The sequence below is a fragment of the Myotis nattereri genome, assembly GCF_964212035.1.
Source record: "Myotis nattereri genome assembly, chromosome: 2".
In the NCBI taxonomy this organism is placed as follows: domain Eukaryota; kingdom Metazoa; phylum Chordata; class Mammalia; order Chiroptera; family Vespertilionidae; genus Myotis; species Myotis nattereri.
The window spans coordinates 109165247-109187560 of NC_138076.1; the positions used below are offsets into that span (position 1 = coordinate 109165247).

Below are 22314 nucleotides of genomic sequence, written 5' to 3' on the forward strand. Positions count from 1 at the left end.
AAGCAGCAGCCCCTCGAGCAGTGTGCTCCCATCAGAGGAGCAACAGTCTTACATGGCCTGCCCTCATCCAAGGAGCAGCAGCCTAGTGAGTAGCACGCCCCTGTCCGGGGAGCAGCAGCCACGCATGCAGCCCACCACTTTCTGAGGAGCAGCAGCCCCGTGAGAAGCCCACCCCCATCTGAGGACCAGAAGCCGCACAAGCAGCCAGTGCCCACCTGAGAAGGAGCAGCCCTGCGAGCAGCCCACTGCCATCGGAGGAGCAGCACCCGCGCACAACCCGAACCCGTCCGAGAATCAGCAGCAGCGTGGAGCCCACCCCCGTCCGAGGAGCAGCAGACACGCACAGCCGCCGTGTTCGAGGACCACCACCAACGGAGGAGCGGCCACTGCCATGACTGCCCGAGGAGTAGCCACGGCCCGAGGAGCTGCTGCTGCCCAAGGAGCAGTCCCTGCACACTCAACAAATAGATCCTTTGGTGAGAGCAAAAATGGGGAGACAAACAAACCCCCAATGGAAAGAAGAGAAGGAATCACCAGAAAAGCAGCTAAGTGAAATGGAGGCATGCAATATGCCAGAAAAAGAATTCAGAATAAGGATCATACAGTTCATAAACTGGATGGATGAAAAAAATTAACAACTTATGTAAGAATCAAGAAGAAATAAAGAGTGATATGGCTGCAATAAAAAACACTATGGGAAGTTTCAACAGTAAATTAGGAGAAGCGGAGGACCGAATTAGCAAATTAGAAGAAAGGGAAACAAAACAAGGTTAAGGGAGTTTATCACCACCAAGCCAGCAATACAAGAAATGCTAAAGGGACTAGTGTAAAAAGAAGAAATTAAAAGGGAAGAAGAAGCAATTAGACAAGAAGACGAAATAAAAGGTATCCAATTGGAAAAGAAGAAGTAAGACTGTCATTATTCGCAGATGACATGATATTGTACATAGAAAACCCCAAAGACTACATCAAAAAACTATTAGACTTAATAAATGAATTCAGCATTGTAGCAGGATACAAAATTAATGCCAAGAAATCTTTGGCATTTTTATACACCAATAATGAACTCACAGAAAGAGAGATTAAAAAAGCAATCCCATTTACCATTGCAACAAAAAAAAATTAATATACCTAGGAATAAACTTAACTAAGGAGGTAAAAGACCTGTACTCAGAAAAGTACAGGACACGGAAAAAAGAGATAAAGACATAAACAGATGGAAGAACGTATCATGCTCATGGATTAGTAGAATCAACACCATTAAAATGTCCATACTACCCAATCTGTAGGTTCAATGCACTGCCCATTAAAATACCAACAGCATATTTCACAGTTCTAGAAAGAACTCTCCAAAAATTCATCTGGAATATAAAAAGACCCTGAATAGCTACAACAATTCTGAGAAAGAAGAACAAAGTAGGAGGGCTCTCAATACCAGATATCAAGCTGTATTACAAAGTCACTGTTCTCTAAACTGCCTAGTACTGGCATAAGAACAGACATATAGATCAATGGAATAGAATAGAAAACCCAGAAATTGACCCAAATCACTATACTCAATTAATATTTGACAAAGGAGGGATGAGCATACAATGTAGTCAAGATAGTCTCTTCAATAAATGCTGTTGGGAAAATTGCAGTGGTACATGCAAAAAAAATGAAACTAGACCACCAACTTACACCATACACAAAAATAAACTCAAAATAAATAAAGGACTTAAACGTAAGATGGGAAACAATAAAAATCTTAGCGGAATCCACAGGCAGCAAAATCTCAGACATATGCCAAAGCAGTATCTTCACCGATACAGCTCCTAAGGCAATGGAAACTAAAGAGAAAATAAACAAATGGGACTACATCAAAATAAAGAGAGTCTGCACAGCAAAAGGAATCATCAACAAAACAACAAGAAAGCCCACTGCATGGGAGAACATATTTGCCAATGTTATCTCCAATTAAGGCTTTAATCTCCAACATTTACAGGGAACTCATACAACTTAACAAAAGGAAGATAAACAACCCAATCAAAAAATGGGCAAAGGACCTAAATAGATACTTTCGAAAGGGGACATAAGGAAGGCCAAGAGACATATGAAAACATGCTCAAAGTCACTAATCATCCGAGAGAAGCAAATCAAAAACTGGTACATCTATACAATGGAATAATATGCTGCTGTAAAAAGGAAGGAACTCCTACCATTTGCAACAGCATGGATGGTCCTGGACAGTATTATGCTAAGTGAAATAAGCCAGTCAGAGAAAGATAAATATCACATGATCTCACTCATTTGTGGAATATAATGAACAACATAAAGTGATGAACAAAAACAGTTCCAGAGACAGAGAAGCATCGATTATATGCTCAAACCTCACAGGGAAGGTAGGGGAGGGTGGATGTAAGGAGGAGAGATCAACCAAAGGACTTTTATGCATGTATGTAAGCATAACCAATGGACACAGACACCAGGGGGGTGAGGACATGAGCTGGGGGCGGGGGGGGGGGGGGCCACAGTGGGAGGGGGCAGTTAGGACACATATGTAATAGCTTAATCAATAAAGAAAGAAAAAAATACATGAACTATATACATATAATAAAGCACAGGATTCCAAGGCGATGTGAAAGACAAGAGATATTTCTTATAAAGGGGCATTCCTAATTGTTTTTTTAAGCACAAAATACAACAAATATCTTGTGTTTACAATTCACAGAATATCTATTTGGACCTGCAAACTATTTATTTTTATTTAATATGAAATACTGTATGGAAAAATAGAAAGCAAAATTACAAATTATACTTCAGATCTGAAACTCTGTGACTCTGTAATGAAAGAAAAACCAAAATTAAACAAGTTTCCTAATAGTCTTTCCTACCTCACAAAGCCATTTGAAAGATAAATACGGTAATATTTCCATGAGATTCATTTCACCCTCATTGCAATCAGTTTGTTGCATTATACTATTTATAGCTCTTATGGTTGAAAATAATTAAAAGTGCCATTTAACTGCCATTAGGAGTCACCTACACGTGAATCTCTTCTTAGCTACCTGAAAACACAGCACAATATAGGTCACAGTTACCCTAAAATTAGTGTTAGAAATTCATTAATGTCCAATTGTCATCATAAAGTGAAAGACAGGAAACATTTGCCTCCTTGGAGGTCTGACCCATTAGGTAAACCATGTCAACAGGAAAAGGCTTTCTTCTTTCTCTAGACAGCAGGTAGCTCTGAAAACTAATAATGAATATTGGCCAATGGTGACCATCAGGCCTAAAAAGGAACAGAGTGTATGTGACCTCACAAAACCATCTAACTGGCTGGTATGCAGAACAACAAGAATAACAACAATGACAATCAAATTAGTAGCTAGAACACTTGAAAATTTAGTCTGTGCCAAATGAGAGGCCTTCTCTCATTCAATCCTCAAAATTTTTTTAATTCTCACCTGGGTATATGTTCATTGATTTTAGAGATAGAGGAAGGGGAAGATGGAAAGAGAGAATGAGAAACATCAACGTTAGAGCGAAACATCAATTGGTTTCCTCCAGTATGTGCCTTGACCTGGGATTGAACCCATAACCTAGGTATGTGCCCTGACCAAAAATCAAACCCGCAATGTTTTGGTGTATAGGACAATGCTCCAATCAACTGAACCACCTGGCCAAAGCTCATTATAATATTTTAATCTCCAGTTTACAAATGGGAACAGTTTTCAGGGTATTAAATAACTTGGCTGCAAGCAACCAGGCTCCAAAACCTATCTCCTCATCTATTACACACATCTTACCATTAGTTTCACCTTTTTTTCACGGATCCATGATTTCTGTATCATTTTTATATAGTTATTCCATGACTAGCGACTAGAAGATGTTGCCTAGGTCAGACTCCACAGACCCCATGGGCAGGACTAGGAGTAGCAGAGGAAATAAAAATGGGTGAGCCACTAGGACTGCACTGTCTTCTCACACAGACCTTGGGAAGGTAGGCATATTGTGTGTGTAGACTATTTACCCAAACCACTTATTTTAACATAGCATATAGCTTCTTCTGTTATATAACTTAAGTTCTGAAATTATTATTATTACATACCTTGGAAATGAAAGTTTTAAGGTATCTATCTTGTTTCAAGATAGCTATAATTCATTGTATTGACTCATTCAATCGACAAACTACAGTGGGGCCTTGACTTACTAGTTTAATTCGTTCCATGACGGAGCTCGTAAATCAAATTACTCGTATGTCAAATCAACAGTGAACGAGTGAGACACTTGATGCTGGGCTGATGTTGTGGCATTCACTGTGATGTTCGCTGTGCCAACTAGCAGTGGGGTATCTGAAGCTGGCTCGTAACCCGAATTTTAGCTTGCAACTCAAAGCAAAAAATAGGCCGAGAGACGGCTCATATCTTGAAAAACTCGTTAGTCGGGACACAAATAAGTCACGGCCCCACTGTATTAGTGAGTGGCTATTGTAAGTCACGCATCAGGCCATTTGCTGAGTATATAAGGATGAATAAGCTATAATCTGGACCCTATAACCTCAAAGGCTTCCTCATCTAGTGGGAGGAAGGACGAATAAACAAATGAATATGATAATGTGGTGAATGCAGTGAAAGGGAGCCATTTAGGGGACAGTCAGTGTCCAAAGACGGTTTGGGGAAGGGGAGTGATAAGAGCTTGCTAAATGAAATAGTACCTGGGACAAGCCTCCAAGGGGCTTACCATGTGGAAAGGAACTACCTATCTAGTGACCCCAGGTGGAAAGGATTTCATTACCTCAAACATCATACATATCTCTGCAACTCCCTGAAAAGTAAAGACCTCAAAAGAACGGCCCAGCTTTTCATAAGGTCATCTCAGTGATCTGAGAGCCAATGGATGTTTGGGTCAGGGCCACTCCCAGGTCTTTCTATTTGAGTCAGAAAGACCTGACAACCTGGCAACCAGATCTACACACACACACATATATACCCAGGTCAGACTGAAATCCTTACCATTTATAGTACCATCTTGTCCCCAGTGAACTCTATAACCTCAACCAGGTCAACTCACCTGTCTTTTGACCTGAGCCAGAGCCAAGCACATGCTTCCAACTGTCCTCATTTGAGTAAGGCCCACTCTCCATTATTTGTTTATACAGACATTCAGCACAAAGGAGGCCCAGGAGAAGGCTTCTGTGTAGGAACATTTAAATGCTTAATGATCAATGGGAGAGGAGGGAAAAAAGAGCAAGGAAAAGAAGAAGAAAGGGAGGGAGGGAGGAATGAGATTGCACTTAAAAACTGCCATCATTTGTGCACCATGGTGGCCTATCTCTCTTCTTTAACAGACACACCCTAGACATCCTCAAGTAATGGATATTGATGGAGGTACATGGGAAGCACAGGGTCATGGCTAGTTTCATTTGGCATTCCCTTTCACAGCAACCAACAGTTCCCAATGAGGATGAGCTCACTGGGTTCCAGAGGGTCTTATGCTGTCTGAGGTCACCCCTGGTCCATAAGAGGCAAGGTCAGTTCCAGGGACTACTTTAGAAAAAAAGACCACACCAAAATTTCATCCTCACTCCAGACTCAGAAGGTAACTGATCAGCCCCAGAGCTCTGTTCAAAAGGACAATTAACACAAAGGTGGCCTAGCTCCCAAGGGCCCCCTATATTGTGCCTCACCTCCAACGCCATAACAAGGCCAACCCTGGAAAGTGTTATGGTGGACAGAGGCTGCTCTACTCTGGCCTAGGTTAAACAGCCCTCTAGTCTAAAAGCCCCCAATACTTAACAGAGCTGCATTCTTCAGAGGACAAGAATGTATGCAGGCTTTGGAGAGAGGCATGACATGAGGCTCTGAAAACAGATTAACCTCCCTACTACAGCGAGTTCCCTGCTCAGCCAGCAACCCCATATGAGGGCCACTCAGTCATTTATATCAGGGCCTGCATCTCAGAAAGTCTAGTCAGCAGCAACTTGAGCAAATCTCAGAGTTACTTAAGAAATGACTACTTGAGCCCAGCCGGGCGTGGCTCAATGGTTGAGCATTGACCTATGAACCAGGAGATCACAATTCAATACCCCTGTCAGGGCACATGCCTGGGGTTGCAAACTCCAGCCATAATAGGGAGCATGCAGGAGGCAGCCAATCAATGATTCTCTCTCATCATTGACGTTTCTACCTCTCCCTCTCCCTTCCTCTCTAAAATCAATAAAAATATATTTTTTTTAAAAAGAAATGACTACCTAAATGGCAGTTATAACTCCACCAATTTTTCAAAAATCTGGACCAGTCCTAAACAGTTTCTTAAATAGGCAGTCTTTCCCTTAGTGAGGTATTTTTAATGAGATTGCTTTAACCTCTTTTTTTAAAAACTCATCCTACCCTATTTTTCCCCTTTAGTACAACTTCCACCTGACTCCTGGCCCCTTTAAAGTGCAGGCCCAGTTAGGGTTCTTGAAGGGCCAACACACCAGGCCACAAGGCACAGCCAGAAGAAGCAGGCCATCTGTCCACCAAGGCCAGGGTCAACTGCTCAGGCTTTCTTCCCTGTGCAAGTAAAATAGAAGATCAGGCCCAACACTCACTTTTTTATTCTTCTGCATGAGCATTTTCTCAATTGATATTCTGTTCGCTTTTTTCTGCCTAGTAAGTGCTTTAAAGAGAGGGAAAAAACAGGAAATGAAACGTCTGGCTCCCCTAGCCTGTACCCCAGAGGCACAATTCCCAATTCTTTATCTCTGCACCACCGCCCCCAAAGGGAAAAAGCACAGGGCCCTCTCAAGGTCCCACCTAAGCTGTCACCGCTGCAACTCTCCCTGCCCCCACTGCCTGCTGGGTCAACGCCAGGCTCCCCCAAAGCCGCAGTCACCTGCCGGTGGGGAAGAGCGGTCACTTTCCTCCTGGTGGTTCATTCCAGGTGGAAGATGCATCTTTTATATATATCAAGGTATAAACCAGCCCATCCCTGCCCCACTGAATGCTCTTTCCTAGAGAATGGGATAAGACACTGAGGGTAAAGAATGCTGTCCCCAGAGAGGGAGCATAGAGGTGGGAGCCCTGTGCCTGGTGTGACACGCTGCCGCAGCCCCCGCCCACCCCGCGCAGGTCTCTTCTGGGCGCGGCTGCGCAGCGAGAGTAGGAGGCAGGAGGCTCGCTTACCAAGCTGCAGAGGTTGCTAATATTGGGACCTGCCGCAGCGGTAGCGGCAGGAGACCGCGGCACTGCTGACAACCCCACAGCCTTTCTCACTACAACCGGATGAAATACTTATATAGCTCTTGTTCCCCACCCCCGTTGCGCACAGCCACCCACTCAACTCCATCCAAGCCCTGGAGAGCAACACCGCAGAGAGTGCCAGGCACACCCTTCCCCCTCCGCCGGCTCTCGCTGATTATATAGCTCCCAGCCCCTCGCCCCCACACCCCGCCCTCCCACATACAATATCCCTGCGAACCAGGCCAACAGTGCCCAGCGAATCTAAACAGCAGAGATGTCACCTGCAGGATGGGGGAAGCAGGGGCAGTGCCGAGGACTACTTTGTTATTTTATGGTCTTTATTCAGCCGCTGTACCAGCAGTCCTTGTCCGCTAACGCCACAACGCGCCTCTGGGGTCCTCTCCACCCTCGTAGTCCCCACCTTACCTCCCAAGCATCCTACTCTCCCAGTGGCAATTACTGGATTTCTAATGACTCAACTGCATGTAGCAAACGTCCTACCCTAAAAGTGACTACACTAAAATAATAATAAGCTTGGGTGTGGGGGAGCCCCACTAGCACATCCCATAATCTCTCTATGCCGGGTCCAGTAGTGCTGCACGGGGGTTCCGAGGGTCCCTCAAAGACCAGGCTCTTCCAGTTCACACAATGCCACCGGGCCGACCCTGCCCTGCCCCACCCCATGGCGCCCTAGGCTCTCCGCGCTGAGAAGCCGGCCCACCCAGCGCTGGAAAGCCGGCCGCGGACCGCAGGCCAGAAGCTGGGCTCCGGGAAGCGGTTAACAATAGCTTGCCATCGTTCCACCCGGCCTTTGGCCTCACCACCCCCCCACCCCCCCCCATCCTTCCCCGGCGCTCCTGACTTGCAGGGCCCGAGCCCCGACCCACCTCCCGGGCGCCTCGGAGCCCCGCCTGTGAGCTTCCGATAGAGGAAGAAGGGTCCGGGACAGAACGAGGTGTCAGGTTCCAATATCCAGGTGGTCCTCAGTTCCCGCACCAAGTCTCCCGCCGCGGCGCGCGCCTCCAGCGGTTCCCACACCGAAAACCACCGCGCAGCGGGGCGGCGGCTGTCAGCCCCGCAGACCATACACACAAAGAAACGAAGGGGCTCAACTTGGGCCAAAAAAACCTGGTTACCCAAATGCGGCCATAGGTGTGAAGCCACCGCCCGTGGCCCCCAGAAATGAGTCTGGAGTCTCCACAGCAACGCAGGGCGCACCAGCCGGGTAGAGGGTGCCGGATGTGGAGCGCGTTAGGACCGCGCGGAGCCGGCCGGGCAACCGCTGAAAGCGCCACGGGCCGGGCTGCAGAGCCGGCACCTGCCGGCCGACTGCGCGAGGACCGCGTTCCGCCGCGGGGCGCACTAAGGCACCCGCCCTCACCGCTCACCCCGTGAGCGCGGCCCCGACCCCAGATGGCAGCTGCGACCCGGACACTCCAGCAGTCCCACCGGCGGCGCCCATCGCTCGTACCTTGGTGCGAACGCTGGGAACGGTGGCAGCCCCCACAGCGGTCCCAGAGCAGCACTAGTAAAGTTTAGTCTGCTGTGCAACCACAAGAGCTGCATCCACTGGGGCGGGGTGGGGAGCGGGTAAGTATTTTTCAACCGAATAATTGCAAGGCCAGGAGTTACCACTTTCTTTCTTTTTCTTTTTTTTTTTTTTTTTAAGACAGCCAGGAATTTTTTGCACTAGCAGATTCAGCTTGGCGCTGAGGCTCGGGGAGCAAAGGGGCAAAACGCTAGGCCATCCCATCCCAGGCCTGAATCCTGCTCGCCTTCCGGCCTCATCAACAGCCCCTGAACCTAAAACAGATAGTTTAGATTGTGGTCTACATCTGGCATGAAAGCTTGAGGGAGAAAAATCACAGCGGGACTTTGTTTTTTACGACCCATTTTAAGTGTTGTCAGGTGGGTCCACTAAAAAATCAACTTTTTTTCAGCAGCCTGGTTGCCCGAGCTGGCACTTTTTATTTTTTATTTTTTGTATAAGGGGGCGTTGCGGGGAAGCAGAGTCCCCCACCTGGACTATGCTGACTGTTGGGCTCAGGGCAGCCCAGCCAGCACGTGTGTGCAGAAATGAAAGGGGTGGATGGTCACCAGCCCTCCGGTTTGTAGCCTCCATGCTGAGTCACAAGTACCCTCCTGGGGAAGTGAAGTCCTCAGAACTGAATGCTCTTTATAATTAGCTCTCAGCTTTTGCATAGCGCACACACATTCACACAAGAGAGTCACCCAGGAACCCCACCTAGGCTCACACTATAGACCGGTGGTAATTTGATGGCTAGAAGGACAAGCAACCCCAGTGATCGTCCTGCCCCTTCCACAATCTAATGTGACTTCAGTCCTCCCAAAAGAACATTCAGCCAGCAAGCCTAGCAGAAGGGGTTCAGACTCTCATGGTGGGAATCAATACCTTTCATTTACAATTCAAGCAGGATACTTGTTAGAAGAAAGGGGGAGAGGGCAAAAGCTTCATTGGGCACCAGATTACAATAAAACATGCCTTTAGGAAATGCGTTTTTAAGTTCTCAGTAGTTAATGATTAAAGCTTTAAACTCCTGGGATTGGTCCATCCAAAACAAAAACAAACAAATTCCTAAACCTGATCTTCCTGAGTATCTGATTCAAAGGAATGAGGAGCTTATGTGATATTTATAAATAATGCCCTTCTTTAAAAAAAATTTTTTTTTAATTTAAAGCCTTTCAATGCAGACAAGCAATTCCGGGGGATTTTATTTTATTTTATTTTATTTTATTTTATTTAAGTTGGCAAGACAGAAGCAGAAAGAGGGAGAGACCCTTCCTGCACCCCCGCCGGGCCACCAACCCTTCTTGGTAGTTATAATCCCAAAGTGTAACGGCGCGGACACGAGAATGTTAATGGTATACCTACCGAATCGGCTGTGGTCTTTCCTGGTTCCTTGGATAGTACCATTGGGGAAGATTTCCAAGTGAAATCCAGTCCTGCAGTAGAGCTGCCTTCGCCTGAGAATCCCCTTTAAATGATCCAAATCCGTGACTGCAGGTCCCCGGGGAAGCCCCCCTGCTTCGGACTGACCCAGGTGGTCACTTAGCAAAACCGGACTGTCCACCGGCAACACGGGCACATTCCCAAACGGTACTGCATCCTGCACACCGAAATAGTTCCCAACTTCACCTAAGGGAGCCATCAGAAGGCTGGGCTGTTGGAGCACAGGGATAAACAATAATGATGGTGCCAACCCGGGAAATCTTAGGCGAGGTATATTCAACTCCCCTCCCTTACTGCGGTTGCAGAGAGGGAAAAAAAACCACGTTATTTTCTTCAATCCATGAAATACATAAATAAAAGTAATCTGCCGTTTCACTGGTACAGGTTCAAGGTCAAACCACTAATAGCCTAAAAGAAACCAGCGCTGTATACTCACACGCCGACACACTGATAAACACATCTATGCATCTCTATGGGCAGAGCCCCGGCTCCTAGCAGGCAGGAAGGTCTGCATCCCAGCCGGCGGTCGTACGGGGGAAATTTCGTAGTTTCTCCATTTGGTTCCAGATCGGAATGGCCATGGCAACTTCAATGCCTAGGCGTTATTATAGGATTTTAAGATGCACGGGCTACGTCAGAATCCACGGGTCCTGACTCCGGGGAAGGCATGCGCCGTTTTTACTCTAACCGACTATGCAGACATCAGCAGGAATCCTTCCAGAGCGGGGGTGGGGGGTGGGGGAGTGGAATCTCACGTTGGTGGCGTTGAAGACTCTCCCCTCCCGATCCCCCCTCCAAAACAAAACAATAATAATAATAATATAATAAAACAAAAAACAAAAACTTTAGGCGTCCAAAGCTGGAATCCGGAATCGTGCGGCGGCTCGGGGGAGGTCCATTGGTTCAGCGCAGACGGCCGGAGGCGAGCGAGAGAGCCGTGTCCACAGATCGCGTGCGCCCTGCGGCCGTGAACAGGTGTTGCCGCGCGGGCTCCAGCCTGGTGACGGGCGGAGCGCTCCTCCTGCGCAGCCCGGCCGGCGCGCAGAGTGGCGCAGCGGCGGCATTGGGCCGGGTTTAAGGTAGCGCCATGCTGCCCGCGCGTCCCGTGGTCCTAGCGCCTGCCCTTTCCCGACGCGCAGTGGCAGGCCCAGCGCAGCCAGACGGGCGCGACCACCGGGACCACCCCGAGTTACAAAGACGCCGGAGAGAGAGGCAGGGGATGCAAGTCCTGAGACTCTAAGTTCTCCTGCGGAACTGGAGCCTGGACCCCGAAACCTGGCTCGGCGCAGTGATGAAGGTTCAGGCAGGAGTAGGAAAGTAGTTTCGCGTGGACTCTAATGATACATGAAAAATACAACTTAGTTGATAGAGTTTGGAGGGATGGATGCTGATTTAATGACATTGAATTGACATAGCAGTTTCTCCTTCAATACTCTGCCGGGCAAACAGTAATGCAGGTGAGAAGGGCGAGCGGACGAAACCCCCAACCCCTATTGCGCGCGCACACGCACACACGCAGGTGGGGCCTCCGAGTCGGTTTTGAACGGCCTTTCCGGCGGGCATCTCCGGTGGGCGCTGTTCAGGTCCTACCCGCGCGGTCCCGGGGCTGCGACGCAGGCGGCGGGGGCGCCCAAGACGCGCCTCGGTCCCGGAATCGGACCTGCGCGCGTCCGCGGAGAGTCAGGGAGGGGAGCGCTCCAGTGGGTCCCTCTGTCCCCAGACCAAGCTACTCGAGGCGAGCTCGGGTAAGGAGAAGCAAGTCCAGTGTCCCCACTACGGCCGCGAGACAACGTGGAAGCCTGGGCTCCAGAGCCGGCCTCGGGTTTCTGCTCGCGACCCACGGCCTCCGCGCCCTGCCGGGCCGGGACAAAGCAACCCGCCGCCCGGAGCCGCAAGGGGCACTGCGGTGCCAGGCTAGGTGCGCTCTGCACGAGTCCCGGAGGAGGTTCCCCACCACACACTAACATTCACCCCGCAACCGCCCGCGGGCCCCTCTCCCTGCTCCTCTTTGTTCACATTGTCCTAGAAAGGAGCAGTCTCTCGGGTCTGGATGGGGAAACTTGGCGAGACTAGCGCGCAGCCCCAGACTGCAGGGCGAGCAGTGAGAAGCGAAGTCTAAGCCAAGACTGGACCCCTGCGGCGGGAAGGGGAATCGGAGCCTTTTTAGGGGAGAAGTCAGACCCGCCTTAGCAGCAGCTTTGAGCTGGAGGGGAAGGGCCAGGCTGTCCTCCTCGGGACGGAAGGTTATGGGAGATGAAAGGCAGCGATGAATTTGCAGATTCTCGGGCGACCTCACCCTGCCCCCGCGAGGACGACATGCTGGGGCGGATGAGAAGCAAGGACAGGGACGAAGTGACCCTCCCTTCTTTCCATTCCCACACCCATTTGCCGCAGTCCGGGATCATGGGGTGTCTCGGGCTGCCTCTGAACGTCCTGCTCACGTGCTCATGAAGCACCAGCGCCCTGCCCTGCCCCGCAGTATTTCCAGCAGTCACGTCCACTGTGGGCTTTCACATTAACTGCTCGGTGGCGAATACAAGAAACTGAGAAGCAAGTGTCACTTCTCATAAACCATCCAGGTAGCCTGCATTCATCTCGGGCAGCCAGCAGCTCTAGGTTAAGCAGGGGTATGCCTGGACCACTTGGGTACAATGAGCCGGGTGATTACTTTTTTTTATGAAACCTGACTTAGGAAGAGACACAGGCAGACAAGAGAGATGGAGAGGGGGAGACGCTTGATCAGGAGACAACCGAGCAGCACGTGGACATTTCCACTGAAGGAAGGACGGGCAATTTCCACCAGCTGTCTCCCACCACATTCTTTAGAACTGATTTTAGACTGTCGGCCAATGATGAGCCCAGCCCATTTCCACTTAATAACCAATGGACATAAGACACTGGGGGGTAGGGGAGGCCAGGGGATTGTCAAGGGCAGAAAAAAATAAAAGGACACATATGTAATACCCTTTGTAATACTTTAAGCAATAAAAAAAAAAAAAGAATTCTGAAGCCTTGTGATTGTCACTTTAAAAAGCAATGCAGCAATGGGAGAACAGGCTAAGTAGCTGATGGAGCATTTTCCTACTTAGAGGCAGCCTCCTCTGGGCATCCCTTTCCACTGCAGTTGGCTTAGTCTACACTCCATTCGCATTCCTAACTGCAGCTGCAGGAAGACTTCCTTGCCCATTAACTTACCCATCCTGTTTCTTTCCCTCCTTTCCTATTACACATATAAAAACAAAGTCCCTCCTTTCATTGCTCACATCACATTTCTTGGAAGCTCACCCCATTGGCTATGGCTGACTTCTTCACAATTCCCTCCCAGCTCTGCCATGAGCAGGAGCTCCTATGTCCAGGCCTGTAGGTGTGTTTTACCAGTATTCTTTAATTAGTATATTGATGTTAAGCTCCAAGAAGACTGAGGCCTGGCTTTCTAGAGACACGTGGTGTAACTGGCATAATAACACCTGCCTTGGAAAATTAAGAATAAAAGAAAAAATGCACATAAAACAGGCAGTACACAATAGACACTTAAGACATGGTTGCTGTTATATTATTCCTAACATAGTTCCCAGGAATTTCTGCACATAGTATATTCAGCAAATACTATTCTTTATGGCAGCTCCCAAGCTCTCTTAGGCTCTCTCCTCTCAAAATATTTTAATCCTTCTTGTTTCCCCTTCTTCCAGTATTTCTGCTGACAATTTAGTACTTAGACTCAGATGGGAATAAATGACAAAGAAAGAGAAATGAAGAGGAATGAGCATCAACATACATCAGCAGATCTGGACCTGGCTTCCCCAATACCCATTTACTCCGTGTGATTTCATGTTTCTCATAGACTGAGTGAGCTGCTGCCAAGATGGGTTTATGATACAAGTATGTTTAAATGGCCTATAAGCTATCAAGACCCTTTCAATTTAAGGTGGCAATTTGAAAAAGTGCTCTGTTCACTTCCACTATTTCATTCATTAACATGTATCTCCTCCTCCAATCTCCTTGGACACCCCAAATGCAAATCACCAAATCATTTTATTCCTTTCCTACAACAAGGTATAATTGGGTCTCTAGACTTATGTCTCCGTTCCCCTAATTCCCCTCTGCAGCCCTCAGTTCAGTCCAGCACTGTTTAGAAATTGAGGAGTGTGGCTGGAGGGGACTGGTTGGGAAGTTTGACATCTGTTCTCCATCTGACTCCCATGCACTAGAGTTAAGCTTCAATGTAAGAGCACAAAACTGCTCACTACATTCCAGAAACCCTTCTAAGTGTCTTTGTGCTTGATCTTTTCAATCCTCAAAAGTTCCTTATGAGGTAGGTACTATTATTATCCCATTTGATACATGAGAAAATTGGCTTATAAAGATTACCTTGTCTACTGCCACAGGGCTAATCAATAGTGCAGCCAAGTTCATAGACCTCAGACCCCCATTGTGCAGCACTGCCCTATATTATAATAAGCATATACTCTTAAATTTTTATAAATAGCATGTTTCAAAAAAATAAATATATAGATGTAAATAAATTATATGCATATATAAACAACCAGTTAAGAAACATAATGAAGAAATAAAGACACCAGTTACAACAGGGGAAAGAAGAAAAGGTAAGATTCCTAGGAACAAAAATGTGCAAGATCTATATGAAGAAATGTATTTTAAGCTCTCTAGGGGACACAAAGGGAAACTTGGAACGAACAGAAGGGTATATAATGTTTTTAGATTTTAAAGAACTCAATTTCATAAATATGCATTCATTTCTAAATTAACATAAAAGCTTAACATGGTTACAATAAAAGTACCAACAAGTTTTTAAATTAGAAACACTAATGCTAAATTTTATATAGATAATTAAATTGACCAAAAAATGTTGAAATTGACAAGAAAAATACAGGGGTAACTAGTCATAGATTATTTTTAAACACTGTGAAGCTATCACAATTAAAACAGTGGTATCACTGTATGAATTACTCATATTAGCATATGAAAAAGAGATAAAGCAATAACAGAATAAAATTATAGAAATAAACCCCAATACATATTGAAATTTAATAATGATAATCAATCAATGGGGGGAAAATGAACAACTAAGTAAATGGTTTTGAAACAACTGACTAGACAACTGGGAAGAAAAGTAGTACCTAATCTTCACACTTTACTTGAGGATAAAATGTAAATGAACCAAATATTTAGCTATAAAAATAAATAATAAGTACTAAAAGAAACAATAAAAGAATTCCTTTATAATCTGAGTTGTGAAGGCCTTACTACAGGCATACCTCAGAGATACTGCAGATTCGGTTCCAGGACACCACAATAAAGCGAACCATGTGAACTTTTAGTTTCCCGGGGCCTATAAAGGTTACATTTACACTACACTATAGTCTATTAAGTGTGCAACTGCATTATGTCTAAAAAACAATGTATATACCTTAATTAAAAATAATTATTGCTAAAAAATGCTAACCACCCTCTGAGCCTTCAGTGGTCCTAATGTTTTTGCTGGTGGAGGGTCTTACCTTCAATTCATAAACTACACAATATGTGAGGAGCACAACAGAGCACAGCAGAGTAAAACTAGACATGCCTGTAACTGCATTACAGACTCCAAATGCCTAAAAGAAAATGGTAAATTCAAACACACACAAACATTAATTTAACTGCCTGGGAGGACAACATAAATTCAAAAAATACATGACAAAATATAAAAATGTGCATCTCATGTAAAGATAAGGAACCAATTTCCCTAATACATAAAGAGTTCCTAAACCAATAAGAAAAATACAACTTCCAGTTTCCAGGTTAACATGTAAAGAGCTTGGAAGTAATCATTCCTGTTCAAAAAAATAGTTGAAAAACTGAAAGTCAACAATTATTAGATCTATCAAAGAATTGCCCGCAGGTGTGGTTCAGTGGTTGAGCATTGACCTATGAACCAGGAGGTCAGGGCACATGCCCGGGTTGTGGGCTTAATCCCCAGTGTGGGGCGTGCAGGAGGCAGCCAATCAATGATTCTCTCTGACGTTTCTATCTCTCATTCTCTTCCTTCTTCTCTGAAATCAATAAAAATGTATTTAAAAAAAAGAAAAAAAAGAACTGAAATCATAGGACAAACTGCTGCCCTGAAAACTGGAAAGACAGAAAAATAGAAACAGAATTATAGCTTCCTGGAACAGAAGCCCACAGCTGGAACCAGTATCAGTAGAAACACTTTAAACTATAATGAAGTTTGAGAGTTAAAAATTCAGAAGAAACCCCCATACTTTCCCGAGATTTACCTCCAGAAGCCCTACCAGTACCAAGTTCTCACTAAGAAAATCTGAGACTATGCTATACACCTGAAATTAATACAAAATATTCAATGTAAAGTGTAATTGAAAAAAATTTTTTAACTAAATCTGAGCAAAATCTCCTGTTTCCTTCAGGGGTAGGGAAACATAACCATTTTTGAAATATGCCCAGAGTGCTCTGTTCTCCTTAACAAAGTCATCCCTCAGGGTAAACTATTTCACCAGCACCTAACCAACCTGCAAGAAGGGGAAAATCTAACTCTAGCCCCCTAGGCCTTCAATGTGGATGAAGGGAAACACCCAGCTGAGGCAGACTTACTGAAAGACTGAGGAGTCGTAATAGGACTATAGAACACTTCCCCTACCCCCACACCTTACCATCACCTCCACAGGGCTCCTGTATAATAACAGGGATTAGAGCTAAAAGACTCTAAATAGTCAGACCCCATTTAAGGAGTCTCAAGGGAAACTCAAAGACAACAGCGGAGACACAAGGACACAGGAAGAAATCTCAGCTGCTAACACCACAGCTACTGCAAACAGTAAAAACATCCTTAGTTCTAGCCAGATAAAGGCCTATGTATCTCAGTAATTTTTATCCAATACATCATACCCAGCTTTCAATTTAAAAAAAAAAAAAAGCATGCTATGGGTAATCTCACACACACACACACACACACACACACACACACACACACACACACAGTGTAAAGAGACAAAGCAAACATCAGAACCAGTCTCAGATATGGTCAAAATTTTGATATTATCACACAAGGTGTTTGAAATAACCATGATTGGTATGCTAAGGGCTCTAATGGAAAAAGTGAACAACATTCAAACACAGATGGGTAATGTAAGTAGAAATATTAAGATGAAAGAAAAAGCTAGAAATCAAAAACACTGTATTAGCAATGAAAAATGACTTTGATAAGTTCATCAGTGGACTGGACACAGCCAAGGAAAGAATCAGGAGCCTGATCAGATGTCAATAGGAACTGCTCAAACTGAAATGCAAAGGTTTTTTAAAAAGAAAGAAATGGAACAGCATATCCAAGAACTGTGGAATAGTAATAAACGGTATAACATACACAGAATGGGACTATCAGAAGAAAAAGAATGAGAAGGAAAAAAACCCACAAGATATATTTGAAGTGATAATGGTTCAGAATTTTCCAAAACTGATGACAGATTCTAAACCACAGACCTAGGAAGCCCAGAGAAAACTAAGTAGGATACATACCAAAAAATCTACACTGTATATCATATTCAACATATAGTCCATATCTACAGTGTAGACAATCAGAGACAAAGATAAAATCCTGGAAAAGGCCAGAGAGGGAGAAAAAATAAGCCTTACCTTTAGAGGGAAGAAGGATAAGAATTATATCAGAATTCTCTTCAGAAACCATGCAAGCAAGAAAATAGTGGTATCAAATATTTCAAGTGTTGAAAGAAAAAAAATACTAACAATAGAATAAAATAGTTTACAGAAAAGGAAATGCAACTGGTTCTTAAACATTAGTAAATATACTCAACTCCACTGACAATAAAAAATAAAACTGGGCTGATATGCCATTTTTACCTATAAATTTGACAAATAAAAATAACATAAAACACTATGTTTGAGTTTGGGGAATTCAGGCACTCTTACACATTACTGTGGAGATAAAATTGACACAGACTATGAAGGGCACTATGGTAATATTTACTAAAACTTAAAATACACAGCTCCTTTGACTCAGCAATCTCTCTTCTGAAAACTTAAATATTTAAATATGTACACAGACATGTGCAAAATAATGTGTGTAGAAGATACCTCACTGTTACACTCTTTGTGGTTAGCAAAATATTGGAAACAGCCCATGTGTTCATCAAAAATGACTGGCTACAAGAATTATAATAAATCCATAAAATAGAATCTTAAGCAACTTGTTAAAAGGGGAAAAATAGGGAAGCTTTTTGTCTACTGCTATAAACTAATCTCCAAAGAATATTGCTAAAGAACAAATACAACCCTGAACAATATATATGGTATGCCATCATTTGTGTTATAATGGATAACCTTTTATATTTATACTTATAAGTAAAATCTTTAGAAATATATACAAAAGACAAATATATAATAGCTTTGGTTGCCTTCAGGGCAAGATGGAGAATTTTAATATAGGAACTTTCTTACCTTTTTATCCACATAAATGTAGTATTTGTTTACAAAAACAAAAACACAGTTTGATTTTTAAAAATAACTACATATTGCTCTTTGAAGACTGGAAACACAGTGGGTGATGCAAAGATCTTGAGAGCAACTGCGGAGAATGTTGGAATTATGGCCCTCCTTCCTCCACACAAGCCCAGGTGCACAAATTGACACATCACTGAAAATGCAATCAAGTCAAACTCATCCACGTGGCCTCCAAGGAATCTCTGTAATTCTTGTCTTTTCTTAGCCACGTCCAGCTTTTGTCCTTTCCATTTTACCTTCCTGCCTCTCCCTGTTTCTCATAAAGTGTGGCTGATGAAGCCCTGGAACTTCCTTCGCTTACAGTTGTCCCGATGTCACATCACTTGCTGGTCAAAACACCATGCAAAGTTACCCACCTTCCTAATGTGACCTCCTTTTTAATTCCATTTTTCTTCACTTTCCTTTAGGTCACTCCAGCATAATCCATTTTAACTTTTTTTTATTGCCTATTTCCCTACTTTTAGAACACACATGTGGTATAATAACAACATTTAAAAGATACATGTGGTATAATAACAACGGTAATTATTAAACACTCACTATATAGAAAGAACTTCACATACATCATTTAATTTAAACTTGATTATGCTATGAATTAGACATTATTATCTCTGCTTGTTGAGGAAACTGAGACTTAGAGAGGTTAAGACACTTGATCAAAGTCACATAGCTAGAAGTGACGGAGCAGGATTCTAACAGATTTCCAACATCAAATCCTGGGTTCTCAGCTGCTTTAATATACTGTGGAACTTAAGTTAAAATTGTGTGTGTTTTTTTCCTGTTAAATAGCTAGCTTAGGGATTTTTACAATCAACCTCTGAAGGGAAAATAGCTTCCTTTCCCTTTTTTTCTAAAGGCCTCTTCAATATTTGCTTCTTCCTGATAGTTGATGGAATATTCTCAGGATTCTCCATAGATGATTGGAAACAAAAAGCGAATTACCTCTCATTGATGCTGCCCATATTCTCTGAAATTAATGACCGACAATACAAATTCAGGGGTCAGTTCTCAACCTACTGTACTGCCCTCTCAGCTGAACTTGACTTGAATCACTCTTGGCTCTCACACATTTTTCATATCTTCCATGATTAGACATTCTCTGTTTCCCTCCTACTTCACAGATCCCTTTCTTAGTATCCTTTGTTGCATCCTCCTCTCCTCAACATCCAAAGTTTAGTGTCCAAAGGCTCAGTCCTCAGATCTCTTCTCTGTACTCACTTCTAAGAGGATTTTGTTGCCCAAGGCATTAAATAACAATCCATTAGCTGAGACTTCCAAAATTACAACTGTAGCCCTTTCCTCTCTCCTAAACAATGTTTTCCTCTCTCACATCGATGTTTCTCTTTCTCTCTCTCTTCTCTCTCTCTCTCTCTCTCTCTCTCTCTCTCTCTCTCTCTCTCCCGCCCCCTGCCCCCCACTCAGCCTGAGCCAAGTCCAATCCACAACCCTCTCCCTCCCTTCCACTCTCCCTAAAAATCAATGGAGAAGAATATCCTCAGGTGAGGGTTAACAAAAAAAGAAAAGTGGAGGCTAACAATAATGATTCCACTGGAGAATATGTCCGTTTTATTCTCTCTGAGCACCTGACTCCAGCAGGAATTGAAATGGGTTGGGGTTGGGCCACAGTTTTAGTAAGACTCTATGGACCTTTGGTTGGCCCCTGTTCCTTGGATGCATCACTCTCACACTTCTGATAGAGAGCCTGGCTGGTGTCATTTCCTCAGACTTGAAAGACTGCAGGAAATCTATCTCTACCCTTGAGAGATTTTCAAACCAATTCTCTAGCTTCCTGGTCACACAAAGATTCAAAATCTGGCAAAGGCCTTAAAGGGGGAACAACCATGTGCCTGAAGCAGGCCCCATCCTCTAGAGCAGTGGTTCTCAACCTTCCTAATGCCGCGACCCTTTAATATGGTTCCTCATGTTGTGGAGACCCCCAACCGTAAAATTATTTTCGTTGCTACTTCATAACTGTAATTTTGCTACTGTTATGAATCATAATGTAAGTATCTGATATGCAGAATGTATTTTCATTGTTACAAATTGAACATAATTAAAGCATAGTGATTAATCACAAAAACAATATGTAATTATATATGTTTTTGCTGATGGTCTTAGGCGACCCCTGTGAAAGGGTCGTTTGACCCCCAAAGGGGTCACGACCCACAGGTTGAGAACGGCTGCTCTAGAGGCTTAGTGTTTCTTAGGAACATAAGCCCATGGGAGGTTTCATTTGCTCTTTAGAAACATTCAGCCCCACTCCCCAGTATCCTACGAACCCTAAGAACTCAACAAATATCTTGAGGAGAAAACCAGCTCTGAGTTTGAAGCCCCTTAAGTTTCTGGTTCATCACACTAGCCCTCTATTGATTAGAGTTTTGCAGGTTTCTCTTTCCTTCACAAGGACCCTCAGCCTGAGCCAAGTCCAATCCTCAACCTGTGTGCAGTCAAAGGCCCCTCAGGGCAAAAACAGCTGTTAATCATCAGCTTACCTTGGAACAACTTTCATCTCTCTGTAATTTTAGTTCATCTAGGACTTGTTTCTTCCAAAATCTATGGTGCCTTTAAAATGATCATTTTTGTAATTTCTCCAGTTTTCCCTACTTGTTGCAGTAGGACTACCAACCTGCCTCCAACAGCTAACATATTAGCCAAAGTACTATTTTCATGTTTTATTTTTGAAATTAAGAAAATTACTTAATTTCATGGTGTTTTCTAGTTTTCAAAGGTCTTACACATTCACTGTCTCAATTGAAGCTTGTACCAAAGCTGTGACATAGGTACATAGGGTACCTGACTCAGCAATGACTCTCTGAAGGCCTACCACCACCTGGGCATGACTCTCCATGTGAAAGGCCAGGAGGCCTTTTCCAAGTTCTTCTGAGACCAAGCTTGTCTACATTCTCTCTAAACACATAAGCATAAATGACAGTGTATTCACCAGGCTAAACAACAGTCTTCAATACTGACTTGCACTTCTTAGTCTTCATTTACAAGACTGCATGAATGCAGACAGATTCAAGGTAAGATTTAAAGTTACTAGTGAATTACCATCTCAGATCTTCATAAAGGTGGGTTTACAACATTTATGAAACAATCACCTTAGGTAGCATTTTCCACTGATGGGAGAAAATTCAAAATCAAAAATAACATTCCAGCCCTTGCAGCGGTTCTCAATCTGTGGGTCGTGAACAATGAAAATATATATAGCAGTAAAATCATGCCCTATGTGAATTTTCTGGCACATGAACTCTACAAATTATACTGGTGTATAAACTCAGAAAACAATGCTGGCTTCTCGATATGACAGAACTGAAAATATATGTTTATTCTTACCAGCTCTCTGGATGGCTTTTCCAAACTGGCCTTTCAAAGACATGTTTGTGCAACATCTTTAAGCACTTCTTCTAGATAGCTGTAGGAATTCAACAAAGCTCCTTTCACTGTGACAAAGTCATGCTATTTATTTATTTATTTATTCTTGATATTATAGTGTATCTTCTGGGCCTGGTCAGTTCATGAATGAGACCCATTCTTCTATCCCCTCTGCTTTTAAAAAAGTTACAATAATGCTAGGGGAGAAGTTTTGGGCATAGGGACTTTCTGGAT

At 44.1% G+C, this 22314-nt stretch overlaps 1 protein-coding gene across 3 annotated transcripts in view; it reads right to left on the reverse strand.

Annotated features, from left to right (window-relative positions):
* FGF9 (fibroblast growth factor 9) overlaps window positions 1-11145 on the reverse strand; it is a 55864-nt gene extending 44719 nt beyond the window's left edge. Inside the window, exon 1 of one of the 3 annotated variants that reach the window (XM_081083533.1) lies at window positions 10099-11145. In XM_081083533.1, the coding sequence (XP_080939659.1) occupies window positions 10099-10375 (277 nt within the window). In that variant the 5' untranslated portion in view covers window positions 10376-11145. Of the gene's footprint in view, window positions 1-8092; window positions 10020-10098 lie in introns of those variants that run through there. The other 2 variants (XM_081083535.1, XM_081083534.1) reach the window with 2 other exon arrangements.
* Window positions 11146-22314: the final 11169 nt, after the last annotated feature.